Below are 22367 nucleotides of genomic sequence, written 5' to 3'. Positions count from 1 at the left end.
CTTTATTTTGGCGGGGTTTTGCAAGGGGATGTTTGTTGTAACTGTATTCCTAAAACCACACGTTGTTCACAGAGCCTGCAGACATGCTAAGTCAGGTGAAGTAGTAAAGGTGCCCATCTGAGCGCTCTGGTACTGGGTCTGCAGAATTAGAGGCAAACACCGCGCGGGCGGGAGCGGAGAGAGTCCTCAGTGCTGTTAGATTTTGAAATCAAAAAGGAAAATGCCCCCTTCTCTTACTCTGCTGTGACTATGCTCAATGGGCGGCATTTTAAGAGCGGTCTCCTGCTTCCTTCATCTCTTCACTTCCCCCATTGCCTCTCCTGGGGAGCCATCCATCCCTCCATCCCTCCATCCCCCTCCCCCCGCGCTTCATTGCCCTCTTGTGCTCCCCTTCACTCCCCGCGCCACCCCGGTTTTGCTCCCCATCTTCCTTCCCCCCGCCGGGGTTTTGCGCCTCTGTCCCTTCTCCCCGCCCCTTTCCAGTGTTGCCCCGCCCCCTGCGCGCGCGCCCCTCGCGCGGTTTCTGCGCCCCCCCGCCACTGGTGCTCCGGGAGCAGGTGAGGGCAGCCGCGTGCGCATGCGCGGTTCCGCTCCCAGGCATGCTCAAAACCTGCTGGGGCGGAGAATGTGACAGAGCGGCCGCCGGATCGCGGCTGCCTCCAGCTCCTGGCCAGCACCATGCGGCGGACAGCAGCCTGCTTCCCCGTCGCGTGCCTGCTGCTCCACCTCCAGGCTGCAGGTAAGCCGCCACGCCGCGGTTGCTGCCGCCTGGGACCCAGGCACACAGGCAGGCGCCGAGCCACCCAGGGGACGGAGCTGTGCGGAGCATCTCCCTAACCTGAGCTTGGGGAGACCCGCATGTTTCAAAGAGCCCCCGCGAATGGAGCTGACACAGCACCTGTTGTTGCAGGGCAGTGACAAGGGTCGGGGCTAAATGCGCCCCTGCCAAAGACAGTGCAAGATGCTGGCTGCGGGTAGCAGTGAGGCTTGCGTGAGTCTAAACAGGGAGTTTTTCCCCCTTCCCCCCGACCCCATGCGTTAACATGGATGTAGCTTTGCACATACTAAAGCACGTGGGGAGAGCAATGGTTAGACTAACGCCTGCTGCAACCATTAGCTACAGCGTCTTCCCTCTTTGGCGCTAGTGAGGGCTGTTGAAGTGGAAGCGCCACAGATGCCTTTGTTTTGTCTCTGCCTCTTCCCCCCCGCTCCATGAACGGGATGCAAAGGGCCGAACTAATGGCTCTAATCAGGTACCTGGAGAGATCCCCGCCTCTTTGGCTATTTCTCTTGCCGTTGCTCCGCCAATAGAGCAGGGTTTGGGAGAAAGGGAGAGCGCGAGGAGTGTTTCAGTACCGTGTGTTTATTCCGGTGGTTGCTGACCATGGTACTGAAACACACATCTGGGCAAAACTGTGTGCGAGGCCAAATGTCACCGAGCGGGATTAGGTCGTAATAGTAGCTATCCTCAACAGGGTTGCAAATAATTAAAAATAAAAACCCAGTTAAACGGCACCTCAGCTGTTGTCCCTAAAGATATTCTAACAGGTACGGATACTGCCTGTTATTTTCCGTCACTATTGCTTTGGGATTTGGAGCACTAGCCACATAGGTTTCTAAATATTTTGGAACGATGGAAGTTTAAAAACATTTCTCATCTTTTGAAATTGACACTTGAATTCAAGCGTGGAAACTGGATTCTAGACAGAGAAATTTCAGCTGCGACAGCAGTCATTTGTGCAGAAGTCCTGTAGCTACGTTAATAAATCCTCTCCTGCTTAGCTGGCAAAATATGGGCATCTTTAACCACCTTTCTAAATGAAGAACTATATTACACAGTTTTTCAGCTCAAGTGTCATTTTCATTTGATAATCATTTGCTGTATTTTTTCAGTAAAATTATATGTCTTAATTTTTAAGGGTAAAACCTACCCTTTCTCCAGAGTCTTTTTCCTCACTTTCCATCATTTAAACTGAATTGTCACTACTTTAGAAGGAAAGGAAAGATATGCTGAAGGTATAATTAAATGTTGTTTGTAATTAATATAATTACGTAATACTGCTATATCTCTACTTCTAACATAGAAAATGGCTATTGTGCTCTGCTTATAACGTCACTTAACATCATTGCAGCCTACACACACACACACACACACACACACACACACACACACACACATATATATATATATATATATATATATATATATATATATATATATAATATAAAATCAAATATAATGGCTGCAAGTTACAACTAGACAAATTCGGCCTGCAAATAAGGCATATATTTTTAAGTGAGAGTGATAACCATTGGGGCAATTTATCATGGGTTGTGGTGGTTTCTCCATATTTAAATTTTTAAAATCAAGATTGTATGTTTTCCTAAAAGATCTGCTCTGGGACAGTTCTGTGACCTGTGATGTACAGAATGTCAGACTAGATGAACACAATGGTCTCCTTTGGCTATAGCAATCTATGAATGACTCTATGAATATGAGAGTACATATACAGTCTTTTGCTGCCACAAACCATCTTTTTTAGGACAGCGATTCAGTGTGCCATTAACATGAAATGTTTTATTATGGGATGAAAGGTTTTAGAAACACATCAGGGTAAAGTAATACCACTAGAAATGTAACATAGTTATAAATAATTCATGGTTATCTATTACGATAATAGTTGTATACATTATTTAATATGCTAGATAAATGGGCATGGCATCATCTTGTTTAATCTAGCCTCAAGAAATTGTTATCCTCGGGTTTTAGTACTTTACTCTTACAGTAAATCAGACTATCTTTGACAAGATTTCAATCATGTTATTCCTTTGTATTTGAGTGGTTTGGAGAGTCATATATTGCTGTTTTACACTATGTGTGTGGTAGAGATTATTGTTTAAAGGATAAGGAGTATTTTAAAATCCATTTTATGAAAATCCTTAATCTGCTTTTAGATTGTTTTTGTAAAATGACATATACAGATTATCAATTTAATATAACATTAATGTAACATTAGTGGTGTAATATGCCTTCTAAATTTGTATTTATCCACTATTAATTCTAAACTGCACAGACTGCCTCACTTAGACCAGTTTCTGTTAGTATGATGAAAAAGCTAACTAAAATTTATAACTGACTTACTAAGTTTAACTTGTTTTATTAAGTTAACTAGAGGATTTACCCAGTGTTGCTCAGCTCTTTAATTCAAATTATCTTTGTTTTTCTTCATATAAATCATTGCTCTTGGGTAGGATGAGGGATGAGGGGTTCAGTATTCAGGTGACTCCAAGGAGAGAACAACCCCAGACCTCTCCCACCACAGCAGCTTGGGGCCAGGTGAGAAGCACCTGTCCATGGCCACTGCAACTATAGCAGGCACAGCCAGAAGGGGAGGGGGTGCATATCCCCTGGGTGAGGGACACACAAACAGAAAATTCTCTCAAATATATAATAAATAGTTGTCCTTTTCTCCATCCGTGCCCCCTGCTGCCCGAATGGGGTTATAATTGACCTGGTTCCCATCTTTGACCCCTTGCTGCTCTCACAATCATACATTATAACTGTTCCTTTCTACCAGAGTACCAGAACCCTCCCTTTCTGTTGTATGAGAAACAGTTGTATTTCAGATGCATCCTTTTGTCCTCGCACAATCGAACCCTAATCTTGCTTTAAGTTATGATAAGAGGAAGCTGCATATCAAATTTGGTTGTCCTAGCTCTTACTGTTTAAGAGGAGTTCTTGAACAAATAGACAAACGGACGGACAGACTCTCTCAAATATGTAGTACATTGGAATGCTTGTTCATGAACATTAGCATTTAAATAAAATACTCCAATGATCACAACAATGGAGAAAACAGCAGAGACCCATATATTAGTCCTATCTTGTTTCCCATACCATTCTGGTAAATAATTGCTTAGGAAAAAGCATGAAAATCTTTGATAAGCCATAATCAGTCTTGGCATAATGCGCACAGTGTCCATCAGTGATGAGAGTTCTGCCTGCTCCACCCAGGACTACATATATATTCTTGTATCATTTAAGATGCTATATTACTGAGCCTCCTGACTTTTACTATCATAGTAAACTTTAAGCAATTAAGAGCTCTCTCATTTTCACTTGAAGTGAAAGATGAGTAAGTCATTTGGCTCATGTCATTCTGGAGCATAGTGTACAGTTGTGAATTATGAATGATGATTCTGTGATAAGGGTTCATCTGGTATCATAAACATATATTTCATTTACCATTACTGATTGGTGGTAATCCATATGTTTGTCATTTTGCTTTGCTCTGTGGTGGAAACTACTTAGTTTTTCATATATGATTTAGTTCCAAAGTTCAAAATGCATGAAGCCGACTTCTGTGTATGAAGATGCTAAGATATTCATCAGCAGATACACTAACAATATTGTCCTTAATATCAGGATGTTAATAGTTTTTAGAAGAAAATGTTTTTGTATTGAATTGAGATATTACTACAACAAAAAGGTACTGATTCTGTAACGTATTTCAGTTCTTTGTAACTGAAAGGTATTGCATTGCATACTTGAGAAATGGATTTGCCATGGGAAAGCTGTTCTATTACTATTGTGCTCCAATATCAGGATATATATTTGCAAAGAAGCTGAAAATTTGTCACCATAAGAGGATCTCAAATTTCTACATTTTAAAAAAAAAGTGAATTGAATTGAGTTTAGATCTGTTGTCAATAAAACATTAAAAGCACGTGGAAAACAAATTAAATCCAGTTACACTCTTAGATACACCACTGCAATTTTCACTGAAGTCAAGATAGAAGTAGGCCCTTTATGGTCCCAGTGATGCATTGGGCAATGTTCAGGAGAAGAAATCTGCTTGCACAGAGCTCTCACAACTGGAGTAAGGCCTGTATTTATTCTAACTGATTACAAGTCACTATGAACCTTTAACTGCTATTATGCTTTGAAGAAAAGTACAAAACAGAGTAATGGTATAGTGTATAATTTACTAGTAGGTATGATATAGTGCACGTTTTTTTTCAACAAAAATTAGTATCTCTCAAGACAACCAGAAACTATTGTCATCTTGGTGCAAGAGCTTATATGTTGTGAGACTATATAATGATGCACCGACATAATCTTATAATTAGAACTAGTGCACAGTGGATCTGGAACAGAGAGTTGTGCTATTGAAAGCCATTGAAACACACTATAATCCTGTATGTGATGGAAACCACTTCCAGCCAGGGGGTATATTCATCTCCCCCCCCCCCCCCCGCCCAGCACCTCTAATTCTAGAATATGTGTTAGTGAACCATTTATGTCATCTAGGTTATTCAGCTAATTAACTATTTAGCCTCATTTTCTTTTCATGAATTCCATGAACAGGCTTAAAATAAACAAAGAATAACATATATAATTACCGTACATGGCCCAAGCAAAACCAACTATACTGAAATAAACCCCATCCAAATAATAGCTTCCATATGCCTTTTATCAAAATCTTGAGAGAGTGATTTTTGCAGAATATCTTAAAGTTATCCAATTCTGGTGTTGGAGGCCCAAGGAGTCAAACAGTTCTACTCATTACTTGGTAAGATTGTCATCATTAAGGCATGGTTTCTTGAGCAAAGATCTTCTCGGACACTATTATTATCCCCCCCTCCTCTTGAAGCAACACATTAATAATCTCAAACATGGACTAGTACTTCTCTGTTGGCCCTTAGCAACCAGGAAAGACAATTCCCAGTCTTTTGCCACGAGTGTTTCCAGCACTTCCAAAAGCTTGTCTGAAATGCTGATAGAAAAGATGGTGTGACAATGTGTCAGGGAGCTCATGACCCTGCACCCCCATTAGCAGTAAGATGTGACTTTCAGCCACCTAATAGAGTAGAAGGGTTTTTATTGCTTCTCAGAGATACAGCGTAGTGTAGGATCAATGCTAACACAGGAGCCAGGGCAGACAGCTTTATTTCTCGTGGGGGAAAGGGGCTTCACCCACTTCCTTGGTCCAAAACATCCTCACTCCCCCTAGCCCAGCGGAGACTAACTCAACTCCCTGGCCCTATCCACAGCCTGGCGACAACCCTCGCCTACCTTCTTTTGTCTTTCTCTCTCTGAGGCTGGGACTTGGATGTCTATGGCTAATACACAAGTGAAGTGAGTCATTGGGAATCACACAATGCAGCCGGCAGGACCACTGGGTTTCAAAGTAGTCAGCACCCCCACTATGTCACAGATGGACATAGGTTATCTTGAGATGCTGCTCAGTCCTGATCCAAATAACAGCAAACTACCATGAAAATCTCTCACAGTGGAATTTTGCACGTGTGGAAAAACTTAAAAGAAGTATGCTAGATTATGTTCAATGCATATGAAAATAGACATGGAGTGAACATCTACCTCTCCCTGCTAGTTTGTAATGGGAACTGTCATTCAAAATGGAAGTTTCTGTGCAACATATCCAGTAACAATATTGACACGTATACTTCCTTAGAATGCCTTCATAACTCCACACACCTGTGTGTCACATTGAGGGGAAACCTAGAACAACACATCGTGTTTAATGTTAAATTTGGAAAACCAGTTCCTGCCAACTGTAATCAACTGTCTGTACTTCAGTGCTTACCATCCCTCCTGCAAATGACTGCGTGTATTACACTAAGCTTATGGGACTGTAAATATACCAGACACAACATGAGGACTGGTGAAAATTATTGTAGTTTCAATGGGAGTTTTGGCCAATAGTGTTTTTTTTTTTGTTTTTTTTGTTTTTTTTTTAAAGATTCAAGTTAGAACTCTCAAATTAAAAACGGATAAATTAGAATGTTCTTTTCAAGATGAAATGAGTAAATGTTATAACTTACTCTCATGTCTGGGAACATGATTTGAGGAAGGAAATTGGAATGTAAAAACAGTAATTATAGGCTTACTCTAGATCTAAGATCAGAGCTAGCCAATTTAAGAATTCATGAGAACCAGATTGTAAGCATATTTTTATGGGTGTGCTGGGGCAGAAGGACATGCAAGAATCCCTCTCCCATCCCACTACATCATGCTTGCTAGGCTTTAAAAGACCTTTCTACAATAAAAGTCCCATGCTTAGGGGAAAATAGAGACTCTGCAGTCAGGGAGCAGTATACTAAAACCAGGGATGGGGAAGAGGTGGTGACATGGAGTAGGTCTGGTAAATAAAAGTGGGGAACAATCTGTTCCATCCTAATCACTGAGGAAAAGGGCTAAGCCCTAATGTGCACAGAGAAGCCCCCAGAAAGACACTGACTCAGACAGGCCCAGTTTTACATTGTTGCTCCTGGTCAGGGTTGCTCCACATTGCCTTCCTCTCAGGGTTGTGGCATAAATGCCACAATCTAGCACTGACTATACCTATCATCGACAAAGCTAAAAGTTGCTGGAAGTATTGTGGCATCAAAGACAATCATGCATAAATGCTGTGGCAGTGGGCCAATGTCCATCTTTTATGGAAGGAAGTTTATACTGTGAATCAATGTAGTTGTTCTGTCAGGCTTCCAATACAACTCTGAATCAAATACTTGGTAAGACCAGCTGTTTATGTGCCCTAAGAACTCATGACAAATAGTGATCTCTGAGAGCCACCTTAGCTGGATCAGAACTCCATAGGGTCAAATTCTGCTTTCCATTACAACGATTACTGATTTCTCTAGTGTTACTATGGATTTGTGTAACACAGGAGTTATTTCAAAATAATAACCCCGGAAATAACTATTTCAAAATAGCACATCCACACTACAAGGCACCATCAAAATAGTGCGTCCACACTCACTGGAGCCTGAATTACATTTAAAGCATCAGGAGAGCAATCGCTTCCTGTAGCTGCTTCATGAGGCTAGCTGAGACTTGTGCTTAAAGGGGCTCCTCTCTACAGCACATTTCACACTCCTCTTCTCCACTGACTACCTCTTCAAGGGACAGCAAACACATGCCTATGTCTACACTGTGCAAGAACCCACAGAGCGTCCACACTGCCCGCCCACTTTTGCACAAGAAGATTTAGAGTTCGGCATTGGAAGACAGGGCTTCTTGCGCAAGAGTTACACTCTTTTCTAACAAGTGTAAGCCTTCTTGCACAAGAGCTCTTGTGCAAAAGGGCAGTGTGGACGCGCGGCAGAGGTTTCTTGTGCAAGAAAGCTCTGATGGCCATTTTAGCCATAGGGCTTTCTTGCACAAGAGAGTGTCCACACTGCCATGGATGCTCTTGCATAAAAGCACATGGCAGTGTGAACATGCTCTTGTGCAAGAACCTGCCAGTGTAGACATAGCCATGTTGTATGCTCTGGTTGCCCTTGCAGATGCCACAGCACTCTCATCATGCAGCCAGAGCTGCTGCAGAGAAGTCACCAGCTCTTGGGCCTCCTGCTGTGCCTCATGGTGCAGTTCATGAAGACTGCCCACGTGGTGCTGCAGGAGGACAATGACCAGCACAGACTGGGGGACCTCTTCACACAAGCCATGGTGTTCATGTACCACATTCCCTTCCATCCTCCCCTGCACACCGTTCAACACTGCTTCTGGTGGTGGGAGACCAGTTCCAAGTGGTGGGACTACATTTTCCTACAGCAGTGGGATGACCAACAGTGGCTCTAGAATTTCTGCATGTGGAAGGACACCTACTTGGAGCTCTGTGAGTTGCTCACCCCTGTCCTCAGGCAATGGGACACCTGGATGAGACCCACTATCCCCCTCCAGAAGCGTGCTGCCAATGCACTTTGGAAGCTCACCACACTGGACAGCTACCACTCCATCAGAAACCAGTTCAGCACGGGAAGATTGACAATTGGGGTCATGCTCATGCAGATTTAATTTTTTTTTTTACTATTTTATTAGAAGGATGGTGAAACACTGGAATGGGTTCCCTAGGGAAGTGGTGGAATCTCCATCTCTAGAGGTTTTTCAGTCCCAACATGACAAAGCTCTGGCTGCGATGGTTTAGTTGGGGTTGGTCCTGCTTTGGGAAGGGGGTTGCAATAGGTGATCTCCCAAGGTCTCTTGCGACCTGATGATTCTATGTTTCTATAGGTTGTCAAGGCCATCAACACCATCCTGCTGTGCAAGGTCATCTCCCTGAGCAATGTTGACCCCGTCATCACTGGCTTTACCATCATGGGCTTCCCCAACCGTAGAAGGGTCATTGATGGCCCCCACATTCTCACCCTGGCCCCCAACCACTGTTCCTCCAAATATATAAATAAGAAGGGGTACTTTTCCATCATGCTGTAGGCCTTTGTGGACCACAAAGGCCACTTCACAGACATTTATGTTGGGTGGTCAGGGAAGACACATGATGCTCGTGTCTTCCAAGACTCTTCCACACACAGGCATATTTTTCTCTAACTGCACCATCAGGGTTCAGGAGGTGGACATGCTCATGTGCATCTTGGGCGATGCAGCCTACCCCAGCTCCCCTGGCTTATAATGCCCTACATGGGCAACCAGGACCCCATCAATGAGACCTTCAACACCAGACTGAGCAGGTGCCGCATGGTTGTGGAGGGTGCCTTTAGCTGCTTCAAGGAGAGGTTCCAGAGTCTCCTCACCCACCTGGACCTCGATGACTGGAACATCCTCCAAGGGGTGGCAGCTTGCTGTGTGCACCACAACCTTTGAGAAACCAGGGGATGGACTTTCCTGCCAGGGTGGGGGGCAGAGTGAGAGCAGCTGGTCAGGGATTTTGAGCAGCCAAGCACTACTTCCATTCGGTGAACCTACCAGGGGGGCTATGTCCAGGGGGAGACCTTAAGGAAGAGTTTCAGCCGAGGCCACCTGTGACATTCTCCTTCAGGCCTTCCCATCAGGAGCCTCTGCATTGCCCCTGTGTACCATTGATCTCCCACCCCTCCCTCCTCCTATCCTCCCTTCCAATCTTCCCTGAAGACCAAATAAAAAAGCCTTTTTTTGTTTAGAAAAAAAAACTCTGGTATTTTTTATTTGGGGAATATACATCAGGGGAGGGACTGGGGAAAAACCTGCGGGTGGAGGGAGGGGAAAAGGGAGGAACAGGAGAGAGGCTCGGGGATGGGGCTGGGACTGGCACCTTCCTTGGGTACCTTGTGAGGCTTCGGCTGCCCAGGAGGCCCCACCACTACGTGTTTGCAGGCCCTGGAAGTCTGAGGAGGGTAGGAGGAGAAGCCAAGGAGGGAGGGTAGGTGCTTTGCTGGAAGTTGGGGGGCAGATATGGGGGAGCTGGTGGATTGCTTCAAAAGTGCAACAATGCACTTTATGGCTGAGGTTAAGGAGGAGTATGTGGCCTTGTGTTGGCATGACAGCTGCTCCCATGTGGTCCTCTTCATTTTGCAGTCAGCCCAGTGTTCATGGTGATCCTCATGGAAGTTCTGGATGAGGGGAACTGAGGAAATCAAGATGTTCCTACACTAGGTCCTCTCAGGGTTGGGTTGATGGCATGGGAGGTGGTAAACATGCCATTCTGCAGCTGGCCCATCTGTGAAGAAAGTGACTAGGGCAGTCTTCCCAGGAGACACTGTGCATGAAGCCTAGCCCTAAGCACTGAGCCAACACTGAACGTCTCTGTTCAGATGATGGCAATGTGCTTTGAGCAAGCCATCTGTTACCTAGACAGTGGAAACTTTCCTGCAGGGGCACAAACATCCCAGGGAAGTCTCACTATCCCCATGTCCCAAGGACAAGCATGGGAAGGTGCCAGTCAGGACAGGAACCTGTGGGCAGGAGGGGAAATAGGGAGGCTTGGCTTCCTTCCGTGTCTTGCACATGCTGGGTCCAGCAGTACTGGTGTTCCACAGCAAGAGAACTTTTATCTCTGCCCACTGGATGAAGTGGAGAGAGGGTGTTGGGGGAAGTGTGTGAGCAGGAGAAGCTGCTTTCCAGAGAGAGTAGTATTGGGGTCCCCTCCTCTTCCTGCCCCAGTAGGTTTCCATGTAAGGGGGGGGTCAGTGTTCTCCACATAGCGTGCTTGACCAGGAGCAGATGCTGCTTGAGAGTGTGGGTATGAGCCCAGCACTGCTGTGCGTTTCCAAAACCCCAGCCTACTTAGTGGTGGGAAGGTGTCCCACCACGGAGTCTGGAGTAAGGCAGGCCTGTTCAGGAACCTTGTGAGAAGGAGCAAGGGGTTCCTGTGTGAAAGCATCATGGAGTGCTCCAGACTGACACGCCATGTGTACCCACATGCACAAGCCACTGTGCAATTCCCAGGCCAAGAAGGCTGAGTGAGGGCCATGTGGCCCTTGCCACCCGCCCCCGTGTGTGTATAGGGAAAATGATAGAACTCACCTGAACTGCCTTCTCTGGGTTCATCCAAGCCCTGTAAGACATCCTAGGGTGCAGGGAGTGACCAGTACCAGGAAGATGACAACCTTTTGGCTAGTGGGCATGGTGTCCAGGCTGGCCTGCCCCTCCTCCACAACCTCATCCTCATGGAGGCTGACGACAGGCGTGTCCTGTCCAGAGTCAACGACAAAGGAGGGGAGGTGATGCCCCCTCTCCTCCACGATGGCATCCAGCTGCTTGTAGTAGTGGTAGGTCTGTGGTGCTGCTCCAAAGTGGAAACTTTCCTCCCTGGCCTTGGTGTAGGCCTGCTGGAGCTTCTTAGTTTTCACATGCACCTAGTCCAGAGTGCAGCTGTTCCCCTTCTGTACACATTGGCATTGCATTGTCTGATGCAGAGATCCTGGAGGTTTGTCTCCTGGCCCCAGAACTTGATGAAATCCAGGATATCTGCACCAGTCCAGGATGATGTCCTCTTTCACCCTCGGACAGGGGCTTCTGAGTGGCTGTGGAAGTGCTGGCAGCCCTGGGAAGCTCAGAGGGTGTGCTGGGGCCAGACATGGCTCATAGACAAGCTGCAGTGTGGCACAGGGCTAGCAGGGCTCGCGTTGTGCCACTGGCCTTTTACCTTCTGCCTGCAGCTTTAAAGTCTGCAAGGGAATGAGAGCAATGGAGTTGTCAGGTGTGTGGCCAGACTGGCCACAAGAGCAGCTGTGAGACCTCTGGAGGCCAATTATTTCAAAATAACAGCCGTTGAGTGTCCACACTATTTTGAAATCATTTCAAAGTAAGCGCTATTCCTCATGGCAAGAAGGAGGTATTATTTCGAAATAACAAACCCATTATTTTGAAATACAGTAACTTCAAAATAATGGGCTTGTTTTGTGGATGCTCGCCGAGTTATTTTGAAATAACTTCCCAGTGTAGACATGCCCACAGAGTAGAATTTAACTGACTCTTCACTTGGAATACTACAATAATGTCAAACAAAGCAAATTGATGTGGCACCTTCTGGAAAAAAGGCAAATAGAGACAATATCAATACATCAATACTTTGTGTCTAAGTACGTCAGAATACTAAGTGCCTTAGGGACCAGTGCTTTGTCTCTTAACTCATTTGAGTAGACCTACTGAAATCAATGGGCCATCATAACAGGTTCCATTCTCAACATATCAGACAGCATTTCAATCATGCAGAAGAAGATAAGATGCAAAGCCTCATTTTCAAAATACTATTGGTACACTTAATCATAAATTGGGTGCATTCTGACTACTTTGTGTTCTGCTTTGTTGCACATTTGTTTGATGTGTAATTACAACCCTTATACCTTGGAAAATGTTATGTATACTGACACATTTTTCAGATGAAGTTGTTTTTAGCCAGTGTTGAAGTTTCTTACATACTGCCTCATCCACAGGTTAGTATAGCAGAATCCAGATTTTTTTCCTCTTAAGATCAGTCTAATTTACTTCAGAAATATCTTTTGCAAAGCATCTTCATTTCATTAACCACAAATCCATACATTTGTGTCACTGTTTTAAAAAAAAATATCTGGAATTATTGGCAATAATTCTTTATTTTAGCTGCTTGAAATAAACATTAGTGAATGTACAGCTAGGGATATACTAATGAGATTTAGTCTGACATGACTGACATGTTGTTTTGCTGACACTTAAGGCATACTGTTAAGTAGACATTACAAATGTGAGGCATGTTGTCTCCAGACAGCCTTTGTTTTCATCTGTTCTTTCATGATTATATAAAGCATCTTTCTACCAGAAATGTTGATCACTCAAAAAAAATTTGAGCAGAAAAAAATAAAAGAGGGAGAGGCAAATCTTATATTTGTATTTAGGACGCACATTCCTAGTAGTTGTTATTTTTAAGCTTTACAAAATCAGTGATTTACTTGTTTTTCTGAGAGGAAAAAAGAATCCATAGCCAAAATGCTTCTTGAGCTATTAATACATGTGGCTATGGCTTGTGTGGCATGGCTTCAAATGGAGCAACAAGGTCAGAGATGAATGAAAGACTTCTTGTGATAACCGCAATGTATATGAGGGCTGAAGGACCAATTATCAAGTGGCTACTACCTATGGCTGAAAATGCAAATTTGTTTTGATTGTTGAAATACCAATGGTAATGCAAGTTCCCCCCGTATGCCTCAGCCCTGATCTGAAGGGACCCTTTCTCAGAATAGAGTACAAACTCCTCTACCTATTCCACTCGTGGCCTCTCTAGTGATTACCAGCAAAGGTACCAATGCTAAATGCAGCATAAGATATTTGTAATTTGGACTCTTGGGAACTGGACCAGGATTAATAACTCATTTCACAATATGAATATTTTAAAAGAAACTTGAAGGTAATATTTCCTCAACTGTAAGCCAGATTCTCCACCTTACGGAAATAAGAACGGCCATACTGGGTCAGATCAAAGGTCCATCTAACCCAGTATCCTGTCTGCCAACAGTGGCCAATACTAGATGCTCCAAAGGGAAGGATCACAACAGATAATCCTCATGTGATCCCTCACCTATCACCCACCTTCAGAGAAACAGAGGCTAGGGATGCCATTCCTACGCACCCTGGCTAATAGCCATTGTTTTACCTAACATCTATAATACACAGAGGGGTGCAAGCTGCGAAGACTGATCTGAACTGTATTCCCCATTATCAGGAATTGTTTTGTCCAAAGGAACCATATGGGGCAGACCAAAGTCCATTTAATTCTGTAACCCAATGATTCCCAAACTTTTCACCCACGTGAACCACAGTCTGCATTTAATCTTTTTGGGTATGTCTACAATTGCCCCCTAGTTCAGATTAGGGAGGCAAAAGAAGGATACTGAAGTTGCTACTGAAGCACAGGATTTAAATATCCCGTGCTTGATTAGCATATTCACGGCCGGTCACCATTTTAAAATGCAGGTCACCCGATTTAACTTGCTGCGTGTAGACACGGTAGTCCAATCCAAAACCCTTCCCTTGAATTAACTATTACTCCTCATTGCACGAATTAACTGTTACTCCTTCAAGAGCAACTTCAGTATGCTTCATTTGCCTCCCTAGTCTGAACTAGGGGGCAAGTTTAGACATATCCTTTGTGTGTGATCTGTTCTTACATATGTGCACTCACCCCAGGACCACAACACTAAGCAGAGCTTGGTGTGGATGGGAGGCTGCCAGGGTGTAGCGGTGTTTGGAAAGCAAGCCACCATCCAGTGGCAGCTCCTGTCCTTCAGGGATAGGCCTGGCTCCTAGTTCTGGGCACTGCAACTTGATATCTCTCATTGCAGTGCCCGTCAGGTTTAGCCGGGACATCCCTCCATCACGATGAAGGGATAGTCAGGCCAAATTTGAGTGAGTGTCAGAGACCCCATACATCAGGTTACAACATCCTAAGTGGGGAGCCAGGCCCAGCCCTACAGGAAAGGAGCTTCTTGCATGGGAGGAGAGCAAGGCAGGCTCTCTCCTTAGAGCCCCAACTGCACACCAGATTAGGAGAGGTGTCTGTATGTCTAGCATCTCATGACATCTAGAATCTTCCAGCAACACACTCATGGGTTGAGATACATCATTTGGGAAACACTAACATAACTTGGTGATGACAATAATGAATACCAGCTACTTCAGAAAAATGTGCAAGAAACCCTGCAGTAGGCTGTTAAAGAATAGAAGGTAATGATGGGAACAGTACAGTGGGAAGAGCAGGTCTATACAACATTGTAATTGCAGGGATGCTTTCCAGGTATGCTGGAGGAGTTCAACTTGGCATTCTGCTTCCTGGATACTTTGCAGTGATTCTCAAGGAGCAGTGCTGTTCCATACTTCCCTTTACTTTGGGCTGCACCTATGTAGAACAGTCAAATCTGATCAATTTTCTTTCCTTATACATTGTTACAAGCAGAGAGAAGTTATTTTCATCATTATGGATTTTGTAATTCATAAGGACTGTGTCTAGACTGGCAAGTTTTTCCACAAAAGCAGCTGCTTTTGCGGAAAAACTTGCCAGCTATCTACACTGGCCGCTTGAATTTCCGCAAGAACATTGACGATCTCATGTAAGAAATCAGTGCTTCTTGCGGAAATATTATGCTGCTCCCATTTGGGCAAAAGTCCTTTGGCGCAAAACCTTTTGCGCCAAAGGGCCAGTGTAGACAGCTCAGATTTGTTTTGCGCAAAAAAGCACCAATCGCGAAAATGGCGATCGGGGCTTTTTTGCGCAAAAGCGCATCTAGATTAGCACAGACGCTTTTCCGCAAAAAGTGCTTTTGCACAAAAGTATCCATGACAATCTAGACGCTCTTTTCCGCAAATGCTTTTAATGGAAAACTTTTCCGTTAAAAGCATTTGCGGAAAATCATGCCAGTCTAGACGTAGCCAATATGTATCATACCATAGCACCTAAGAGGCCTAGTCATGGGAAAGAATTCCAGTATGCTAGGGCACTTTACAAATGTGCTAGGCACCATATAGAACAAAAGATTATTTGTGCTCTAAAGAGCTCATGTTCTAAGTAATATGATAATTTTCATATTTTCCAAACACATTTTTCATGAATTTTTACTGTATCTAAATTCTGACTATGCCATGGAAAGTATGGACTAAATACTGGAATCTAATATCAGTAAGAATTGCTCAGTGGAAAGAAGAGAGTATTAAATCAGGTCCCAACCATATTTGTCACTCTAGTCTTATGCGAACAATAACCAAAGAAGAAGAGAAAAGCACTTGTAAGGAGTCTGGTTGGCAGAGCAGGAGGATGGCCTAGAGAGAAAGGGGGAACCATTTAGTTGATCTTGGTCATACATTAGATTTTTCCAGGAAGGATGCTCATGCTAGAAGCTACATATTGCTTCTGAAAGATTTACCTCTGCTTGTAGAGCATTCATACAGGAGAAAAGCTGTGACCTGGCTGAGCACTCCTGAATCCGCAGAAGTTACTTTTTCAGCATTCTGAAGAGCAGCAACTAATGAACATAAGAACAGTCATCAGACCATGGGCTATCTTCCCCTATATCCTGTCTGACAGTGGCTCACACCAGAGTTTCAGGAGGAGTGTACAGAGCAGGGTATTTGTGGAATGGTCCATCCCTCACTTCCACTCCTTATTTCTGGAAGTCAAGCATGTGGTTACATCCTTAACCATTTTGCCTGGTAGCCATTGGTAGACTTACCCTCCATGAACTAGTCCAGTTCTTTTTTTAAAAAAACACATTTATACTTTTGGCTTTCACAACCTCATGCAGCAATGAATTCCACAAGTTAGTTGTGCATTGTGTGAAAAAGCACTTCCTCTGTTTGTATTAAACCAACTGCCTACTAATTTATGGGGTGTTTCCCTGGTTATTGAATCCTGGGCAAGGATAAATAATACTTCTCTATTTAGTGTTTCCACACTGTTCCTGATTTTATAGACTTCTCATATCGCTGTTAGTTCTCTTTTCTAAGCTGACTAACACTAAACTTTTCTTTCTTTCTCTAAATTGCTATTTCCTGCAAAAATACTTTGACTCTTCAACTGTGTTTCCTGCTCCTCCAGTATTTATAATAACAAACACGAAGCCATTAATGGCTTTCTGTGGTACATTGAGGTTAGTGGCAGTTAAGGACCACTTTCTGTCACATGTGTTCAAGATGAGTAGCACCTCACTTCATAAATATGTCCATTAATGAGTCCTGAAATGACAACCTAAGAAATCACTAATCTGGAGCCAAAATTGGCCATGATCTTAATAAAATTGGATGATTTCATCTTTGGAGAGAAGCCAACAGGGAAAATTTGGTACTTCAGTCCACAAAGGCCTCTTACTGCTTTAGCTTCGGTCAGGGCTGGTTAGCCAAAGGTCAAGGAGCTGCAATTGGTTCTCAGTGGATGCTGTTCAGATGCAGTGAGATATTAGAGCCTTTATTCAAACTCTTCAGAAAATGCACTTTAGACCCCTGAAATATTTTGTTTCAATCAAAAAAAAATCTCCAACCTAGAATACTCTTGTAAAACTGAAGTTTTTGATTGACAGATACTACCATAGTGCAGCATGGGAAGTTTAGTTTGGGAGCCTCATTCTCCCAACCTATAGAGGAGAGTCCCTGCCATTTTGCCATGAGAGAAATAATCCAGATGAAAAGCCTGTCTTAGGCTACATCTAGACTGCATTGCTTTTCCAGGATACCAGAGGTATCCTGGAAAAGAAACACTGCTTCCAAGGAATGCATCCACTTTTTAAAAACATTTTTGAAAAAGCAGAAGCGCTCCTGCACCATCCCTGTAAACCGCGTTGTACGAGGCATAAGGGATGTATCCAAAGAGCACTTTTTTCCAAAATTTTGGCACCGTGTAGATGCACCAAATTTCAGAAAAGCCTCTTTTGAAAGTAAATCAGAAGAAGATACATACCACAAATTGCATATCTTTTTCTGATTTAAACCTGAAGTTTAGAGGTAGCCTTAGAGAGGAGAGTGGGAATATGAATAAACTGAACCATAATTCCCATAAGACACCACAGTACATATCCAAATCTATTTTCCCCTTGGGGCACTTGGTTTTTAATGAAAAACTGAAATTATCTGCAGAAAACAGACATGTTCATAAAACATTGCATTTAGTTAAAATCCCAGTTTTCTTTCCAAAACAGTTTCAGTAGAAAAATTTTGGACCAGCCTTATCTTTTTCACTTCTTTATCTCAAGCTAGAGTAGGGCCTGATTTAGTCTGACTGAAAATCAATCAGAAAATCTCTGGATTTTGGTCATTGGCCCATACAATCTATCCTGTCACACAGCAGTGTGATCTTAGCATTAGACTCCATCCAGTATCCAACACTGCAGCCACTGCACCTAAATAAAGAGTCTGTTTCTGAGGCCTTAGGTAAGTGGGAGAACGTTCCAGGGTGAGAGGATAGCTTGAATCTAGTGCTAGTGGACAGTGCTTCAGTCTTAAGCCCATTGAAATTAATGAAAGGTCTCCTGTTAACTTGACTGGACTTTAGATGGGGATCCAGGGGAGTGCTACTACTGCAGAATGGGAGAGAAGATGATGTGAGGAATTGAGAATACTGAGTTAAAGAAAAAGGAAGGATGTGAAGATCAGAGACACAAAATTTCTCAAGTAACAAGGTGCAATTAATCTTTTATCAGAATACACACACAATTGGAAACAAAATTAAGAAATTAAAGTTAAATTGCAACCCATCTAATTTACCTAGAAAAATACTTAATATTTCCTTTGAATTTATAGAATATATAAAACTCAGTCAAGTTCCAGTGTGTTGCTTCTTGCAAAATGAATATCTTACTGTCTTCATTTCTCCAGCTTCTGGCTTGTTAGTAAGAAAGTGGCAGGCTCTGTGCAATAAACTAAGACGCCCACAGCCATAGAAAACCTGAAACTTCAAAAGGGTAACTCAATTAATAGGTGTGTGTATTTTACATACTGTTGAGATATGGTACAGAGGTTTTATAGGTATGGATTTTGGGTGGCTGCATTATTCAAAAGTGGTATGATATATACAGAGGAGTGCCATATTTGTTCCAGAAAAAACAATTTAGGAATGTTTGAGAGAACTACATTAAATTGGTTCAAAATTCTCTTGGCTCAGAAAGAGAAACAATTAAAGCTAATTTTAAAATATTTCTGAAAATGACCGGGAATATCTTTTTCTAGACTCACAGATGTAAAAACATTCAAAATGCATTATCTCAGGTCCTTTCAGGGCTAGAAGTGAATGCGAGGTCCCACTGGGAATCTCCCTTTACTGGTAGTAAAAGCTTTTGTTCCTAGGCCTGGGGAATATAAGATAACATACTTTAAAGTTTGAAATTTTAAGTTTTAAACCAGTTAATGATCCTAAACTGAATCTTGCCTTTCTTGAAAGCTGGGCAAGGTTAAATGTTTGGGGAGAGAAGGATGAAACATTTTCCTGATGGGTTATTTTAAATAAAATGGCTGCTGTTTGAAGCTGTTTGGGGATTTGGAATGGTAAGAGACATCTTGGAGAGAAGGATTAGTATATTGGGGACAGCTGACAGTCAAAAGTGCATAGCCCATAATTTATCACACGGTTTTACAATTTATCATATGGTCTCTCCTCATACGTAGTAGTTGTATGTCAATATGTACATGTATAATGTGCTGTATGGATAGATCCATGTGGCAGCTCTGAATCCTCTGATGCGTGTACCTGTCTATTCAGGATTAGATTCTAATTAGTAGGATTTGGGTGGCTTTTGGCTAGTAGGGACAGAAGTTTGGGTGCCACCAGTAGAATCAAGCCCAAAATAGCTTAATGAGACTAATGGAAGTGTAACAGAACCCCAAATTTATCTGTTTTAATTCTTCCTATGCGCCATCTGTCCACAAAAAGAAGGGCTACTGCACTACTACAGACCCAACTTCTCTACTGAATGACAGGCTCTCAGGGAAAAAACCATGCTTCTATGGTGGGTTGAGGAATGATTTTTTGTGTATTTTCCCACTCAAAAGAATACATTTATGCTGCATGTTTTGTACCTCAGTATCCAATGTGCTTTACAATTCTGAATTGCTTATACAGGCAAATGTCCCACTGATTTCAGCCCATATTGACTGCTGGGAGAATTCTGTGCCACTTCATAATACAGAATTTTGTAGAAATTAATGTGGGGTTGTCATGGGGGTGCTCCCTCCTGCTCCCGCCGGCAGACAGCAGGAGACCCTGTCCCAAGGAGCACAGACCCAATGTGCACAATTCAATATAGTCCTATAAGGCCAGGCCCTCTGGCTCACGGCACTATGCGCAGTCCAGTATGGCCCTTTAAAGCTAGGCCCTCTGGCAGGTCAGGGTTATAATGGGGCTTTACCCCTAGTAGGGTGACCCGGGCCCACCCTACTCCACCGGGTCCTGGCCCAGGGCCCTGTGAGTGGCAGGACAGCATGCCACTCCCTCGGCAGGGGAGTCCTGCCAAAACGCACCGAGGTTCACAGGGCGGGAGAGGTGGCTCCTGCTCTGGGCCACTTCCTACCTGGTCCCTGGGGGGCACTTCCCTGGTACTTGTCCAGCCGACTGCCTTCTCTGGGGTGGCATCTCCACAGCGGGTGATCTCGGCGGTGCCTTCCCTCTCCTTGGCATCCCTGCTGGCTTCGCTTGGGATCTCTGGTTGTGGTTGATCAGGAGGTACCTTTGTAGGTCCTTCTCCTCTGACTGCCAGCCTAGACTGAGCCCTTCCCCAGGCTTTTATTGCTGAGCTGCAGTCCAGGCATGCCTAGTAGGGTCGCGGGGAAGGGCCTCTGCAGCCAGGTAACGCTGGCTAGGCCCTGCAACTTTAGGGTGGGGCTGCTTTGCCCTGTCTCAGGGGTACACAGAGGAGTTCCTGTGCCCCATAGAAACAGGCTGCAGAGATGATGGCTGCCAGTAGGGGTCACTGGACCTCATAGAGTTTGGGTCACAAATGAAAGAGAAGGCCAGGGGAAGTAGGAATGGGAGGGAACTGAAGGGTTCTTAGTAATTGCACATACAACCTGAAGTAAGGGGGTGGCAGCATGCAGGAAATGCCTTATAAGCCCAGTATCCAGCATTAGGCTGTTTCTCCCTCTTTGCATCTGTTTGCTCTGGATGGATGGGGTCTGAGAGTGTCTGGGCTGGGAAGGGTACGTAGCTGGACTTTGGGGATAGGGGTAGGAAGTGTCAGTGTCTGGGCTAGGTGGGAGATTAGTGGCTGGGCTAGTGGAAATAGCTAGTGTGAGTGTTAGGACTGGGGGAGAGGGCCCATAGCTGTCCTCTGGGGGGAGAGGAGAGGGAGTATGAGTGGCTGGGCTGAAGGGCATGACTGGCTTGTGGGGAGAGGTGGTGTACAAAGGTTCAGTTTTCTGCTCTACCACAAACTTCCTGTGTGACACTGCTAAGAGGGGCGTGTGAGTGTCTTGGCTGGGGGATGGGGGGACATAGCTGGGTTTTAAGGGAGAGGGGATATGCACATCTGGCCCTTTCCCTGGGCTCTGGGAGAAAGGGGGCAGAGAAGCAGAAACTGGGTTGTCATAGGATTTTCTTTTAACTATCTGGGGGAATTTTTGTGTGTGTCTGTATTGTTACATACATACTTGCTAGCAGGTATTTTGCACTAAATTACCAAAATAATTTAAACTGGCAAGATTATACAGAGTAATTTTGACAAAGTTTGCAGAATTTTATATAATTTTAAAATTTTGTGTGCACAATTTTTTGGGGGTGCAGAATACCCCTAGGAATGCATGTAATACTTGTACATATATATGAATCGCTTCAACCACCTTTGAAATTCACTAGTCTCTGGGTGGCAATAATAGTACAGGACTTAGAGGATACTGTTCTTGATTTGCAGCTTGGTTTGTTGAAATTTCTTGAGGAAATTAGGTCAACAGAATGTAATTATCTAAACTGGAATCTCTGAAGGGTACCTGCACTGAAATTTTCACTCTTCTGAAAAAATGCCATGGGATCTTTAGTGACCCTCCTCCCCTCATTTTACATTTTCTCACCAACACGGTATGGGCAGGAAGAGAAGTGATGCTATGATTTCACATGATTCAAAAAAAGCCCCTGCTAGTTTGGAGATCCCATATCATTCTTCGGTCTGAAATCTCTCTCCTTTTTCTCTATCCTTCCCCCGTTGTTCTATGTTACTTTGAGATTCCCACTTTGCTGTGTTAAATACACATGAGAAATAAATTACCATGAGACAAGATGATTGAGCAGTTTTGATCAAGAACCAATGTGTTATCTACTACTGAGAGTCCATTTATTCAAGAACTCTTCCTAAACAGTAAGAGCTAAGACCACCAAATTTGGTATGTGGCTTCCTCTTATCATAACGTAAAACGAGGTCAGGGTTTGGTTGTGCTAGGACAATGGGAAGTATGTAGAATGTGATTGTCTCTTCTTTCACACCCCTCCCTTTCAATGTGATGTTAAGCAATTGTACTCATGAGTGACCACACAGGGGCAGCAAGCATGGGGACAGTTTTACTCATGAATGAACACGGGGGGGGGGGGGGGCAGCAAATGTCCCATCCCCGGGGAGCAGCTGCTAGCTGCTATGCAGTCCACACCCCTGAATTGGCTCTGTGGAGAAACTGGCAGGCGGGCCATGTGGCT

General features: G+C 43.9%; 1 protein-coding gene and 1 long non-coding RNA gene across 3 annotated transcripts in view; one reads left to right on the top strand and one right to left on the bottom strand.

Moving 5' to 3' along the window:
• PTPRR (protein tyrosine phosphatase receptor type R) overlaps positions 1-22367 on the top strand; it is a 222929-nt gene that overhangs the window by 10423 nt on the left and 190139 nt on the right. The window contains exon 1 of one of the 2 annotated variants that reach the window (XM_075931780.2): positions 599-739. The exons of the other annotated variant lie outside the window; for it this stretch is intronic. Coding sequence (XP_075787895.1) covers positions 679-739 — 61 coding nt within the window. The 5' untranslated portion in view covers positions 599-678. Of the gene's footprint in view, positions 1-598; positions 740-22367 lie in introns of those variants that run through there. 2 annotated transcript variants of the gene reach the window in all.
• LOC142826563 (uncharacterized) lies at positions 9984-20410 on the bottom strand. Its single transcript, XR_012900773.2, has 3 exons — positions 20260-20410; positions 11264-11907; positions 9984-10457 (listed from the first exon to the last, which is right to left on the bottom strand). It is a non-coding gene; the product is annotated as an uncharacterized LOC142826563 (long non-coding RNA).

This window comes from Pelodiscus sinensis, chromosome 1 (assembly GCF_052426305.1).
Source record: "Pelodiscus sinensis isolate ZL-2025 chromosome 1, ASM5242630v1, whole genome shotgun sequence".
Lineage (NCBI taxonomy): Eukaryota > Metazoa > Chordata > Testudines > Trionychidae > Pelodiscus > Pelodiscus sinensis.
Note: the sequence above shows the minus strand (reverse complement) of the source record. Positions and strands in the feature narration are given on the sequence as shown.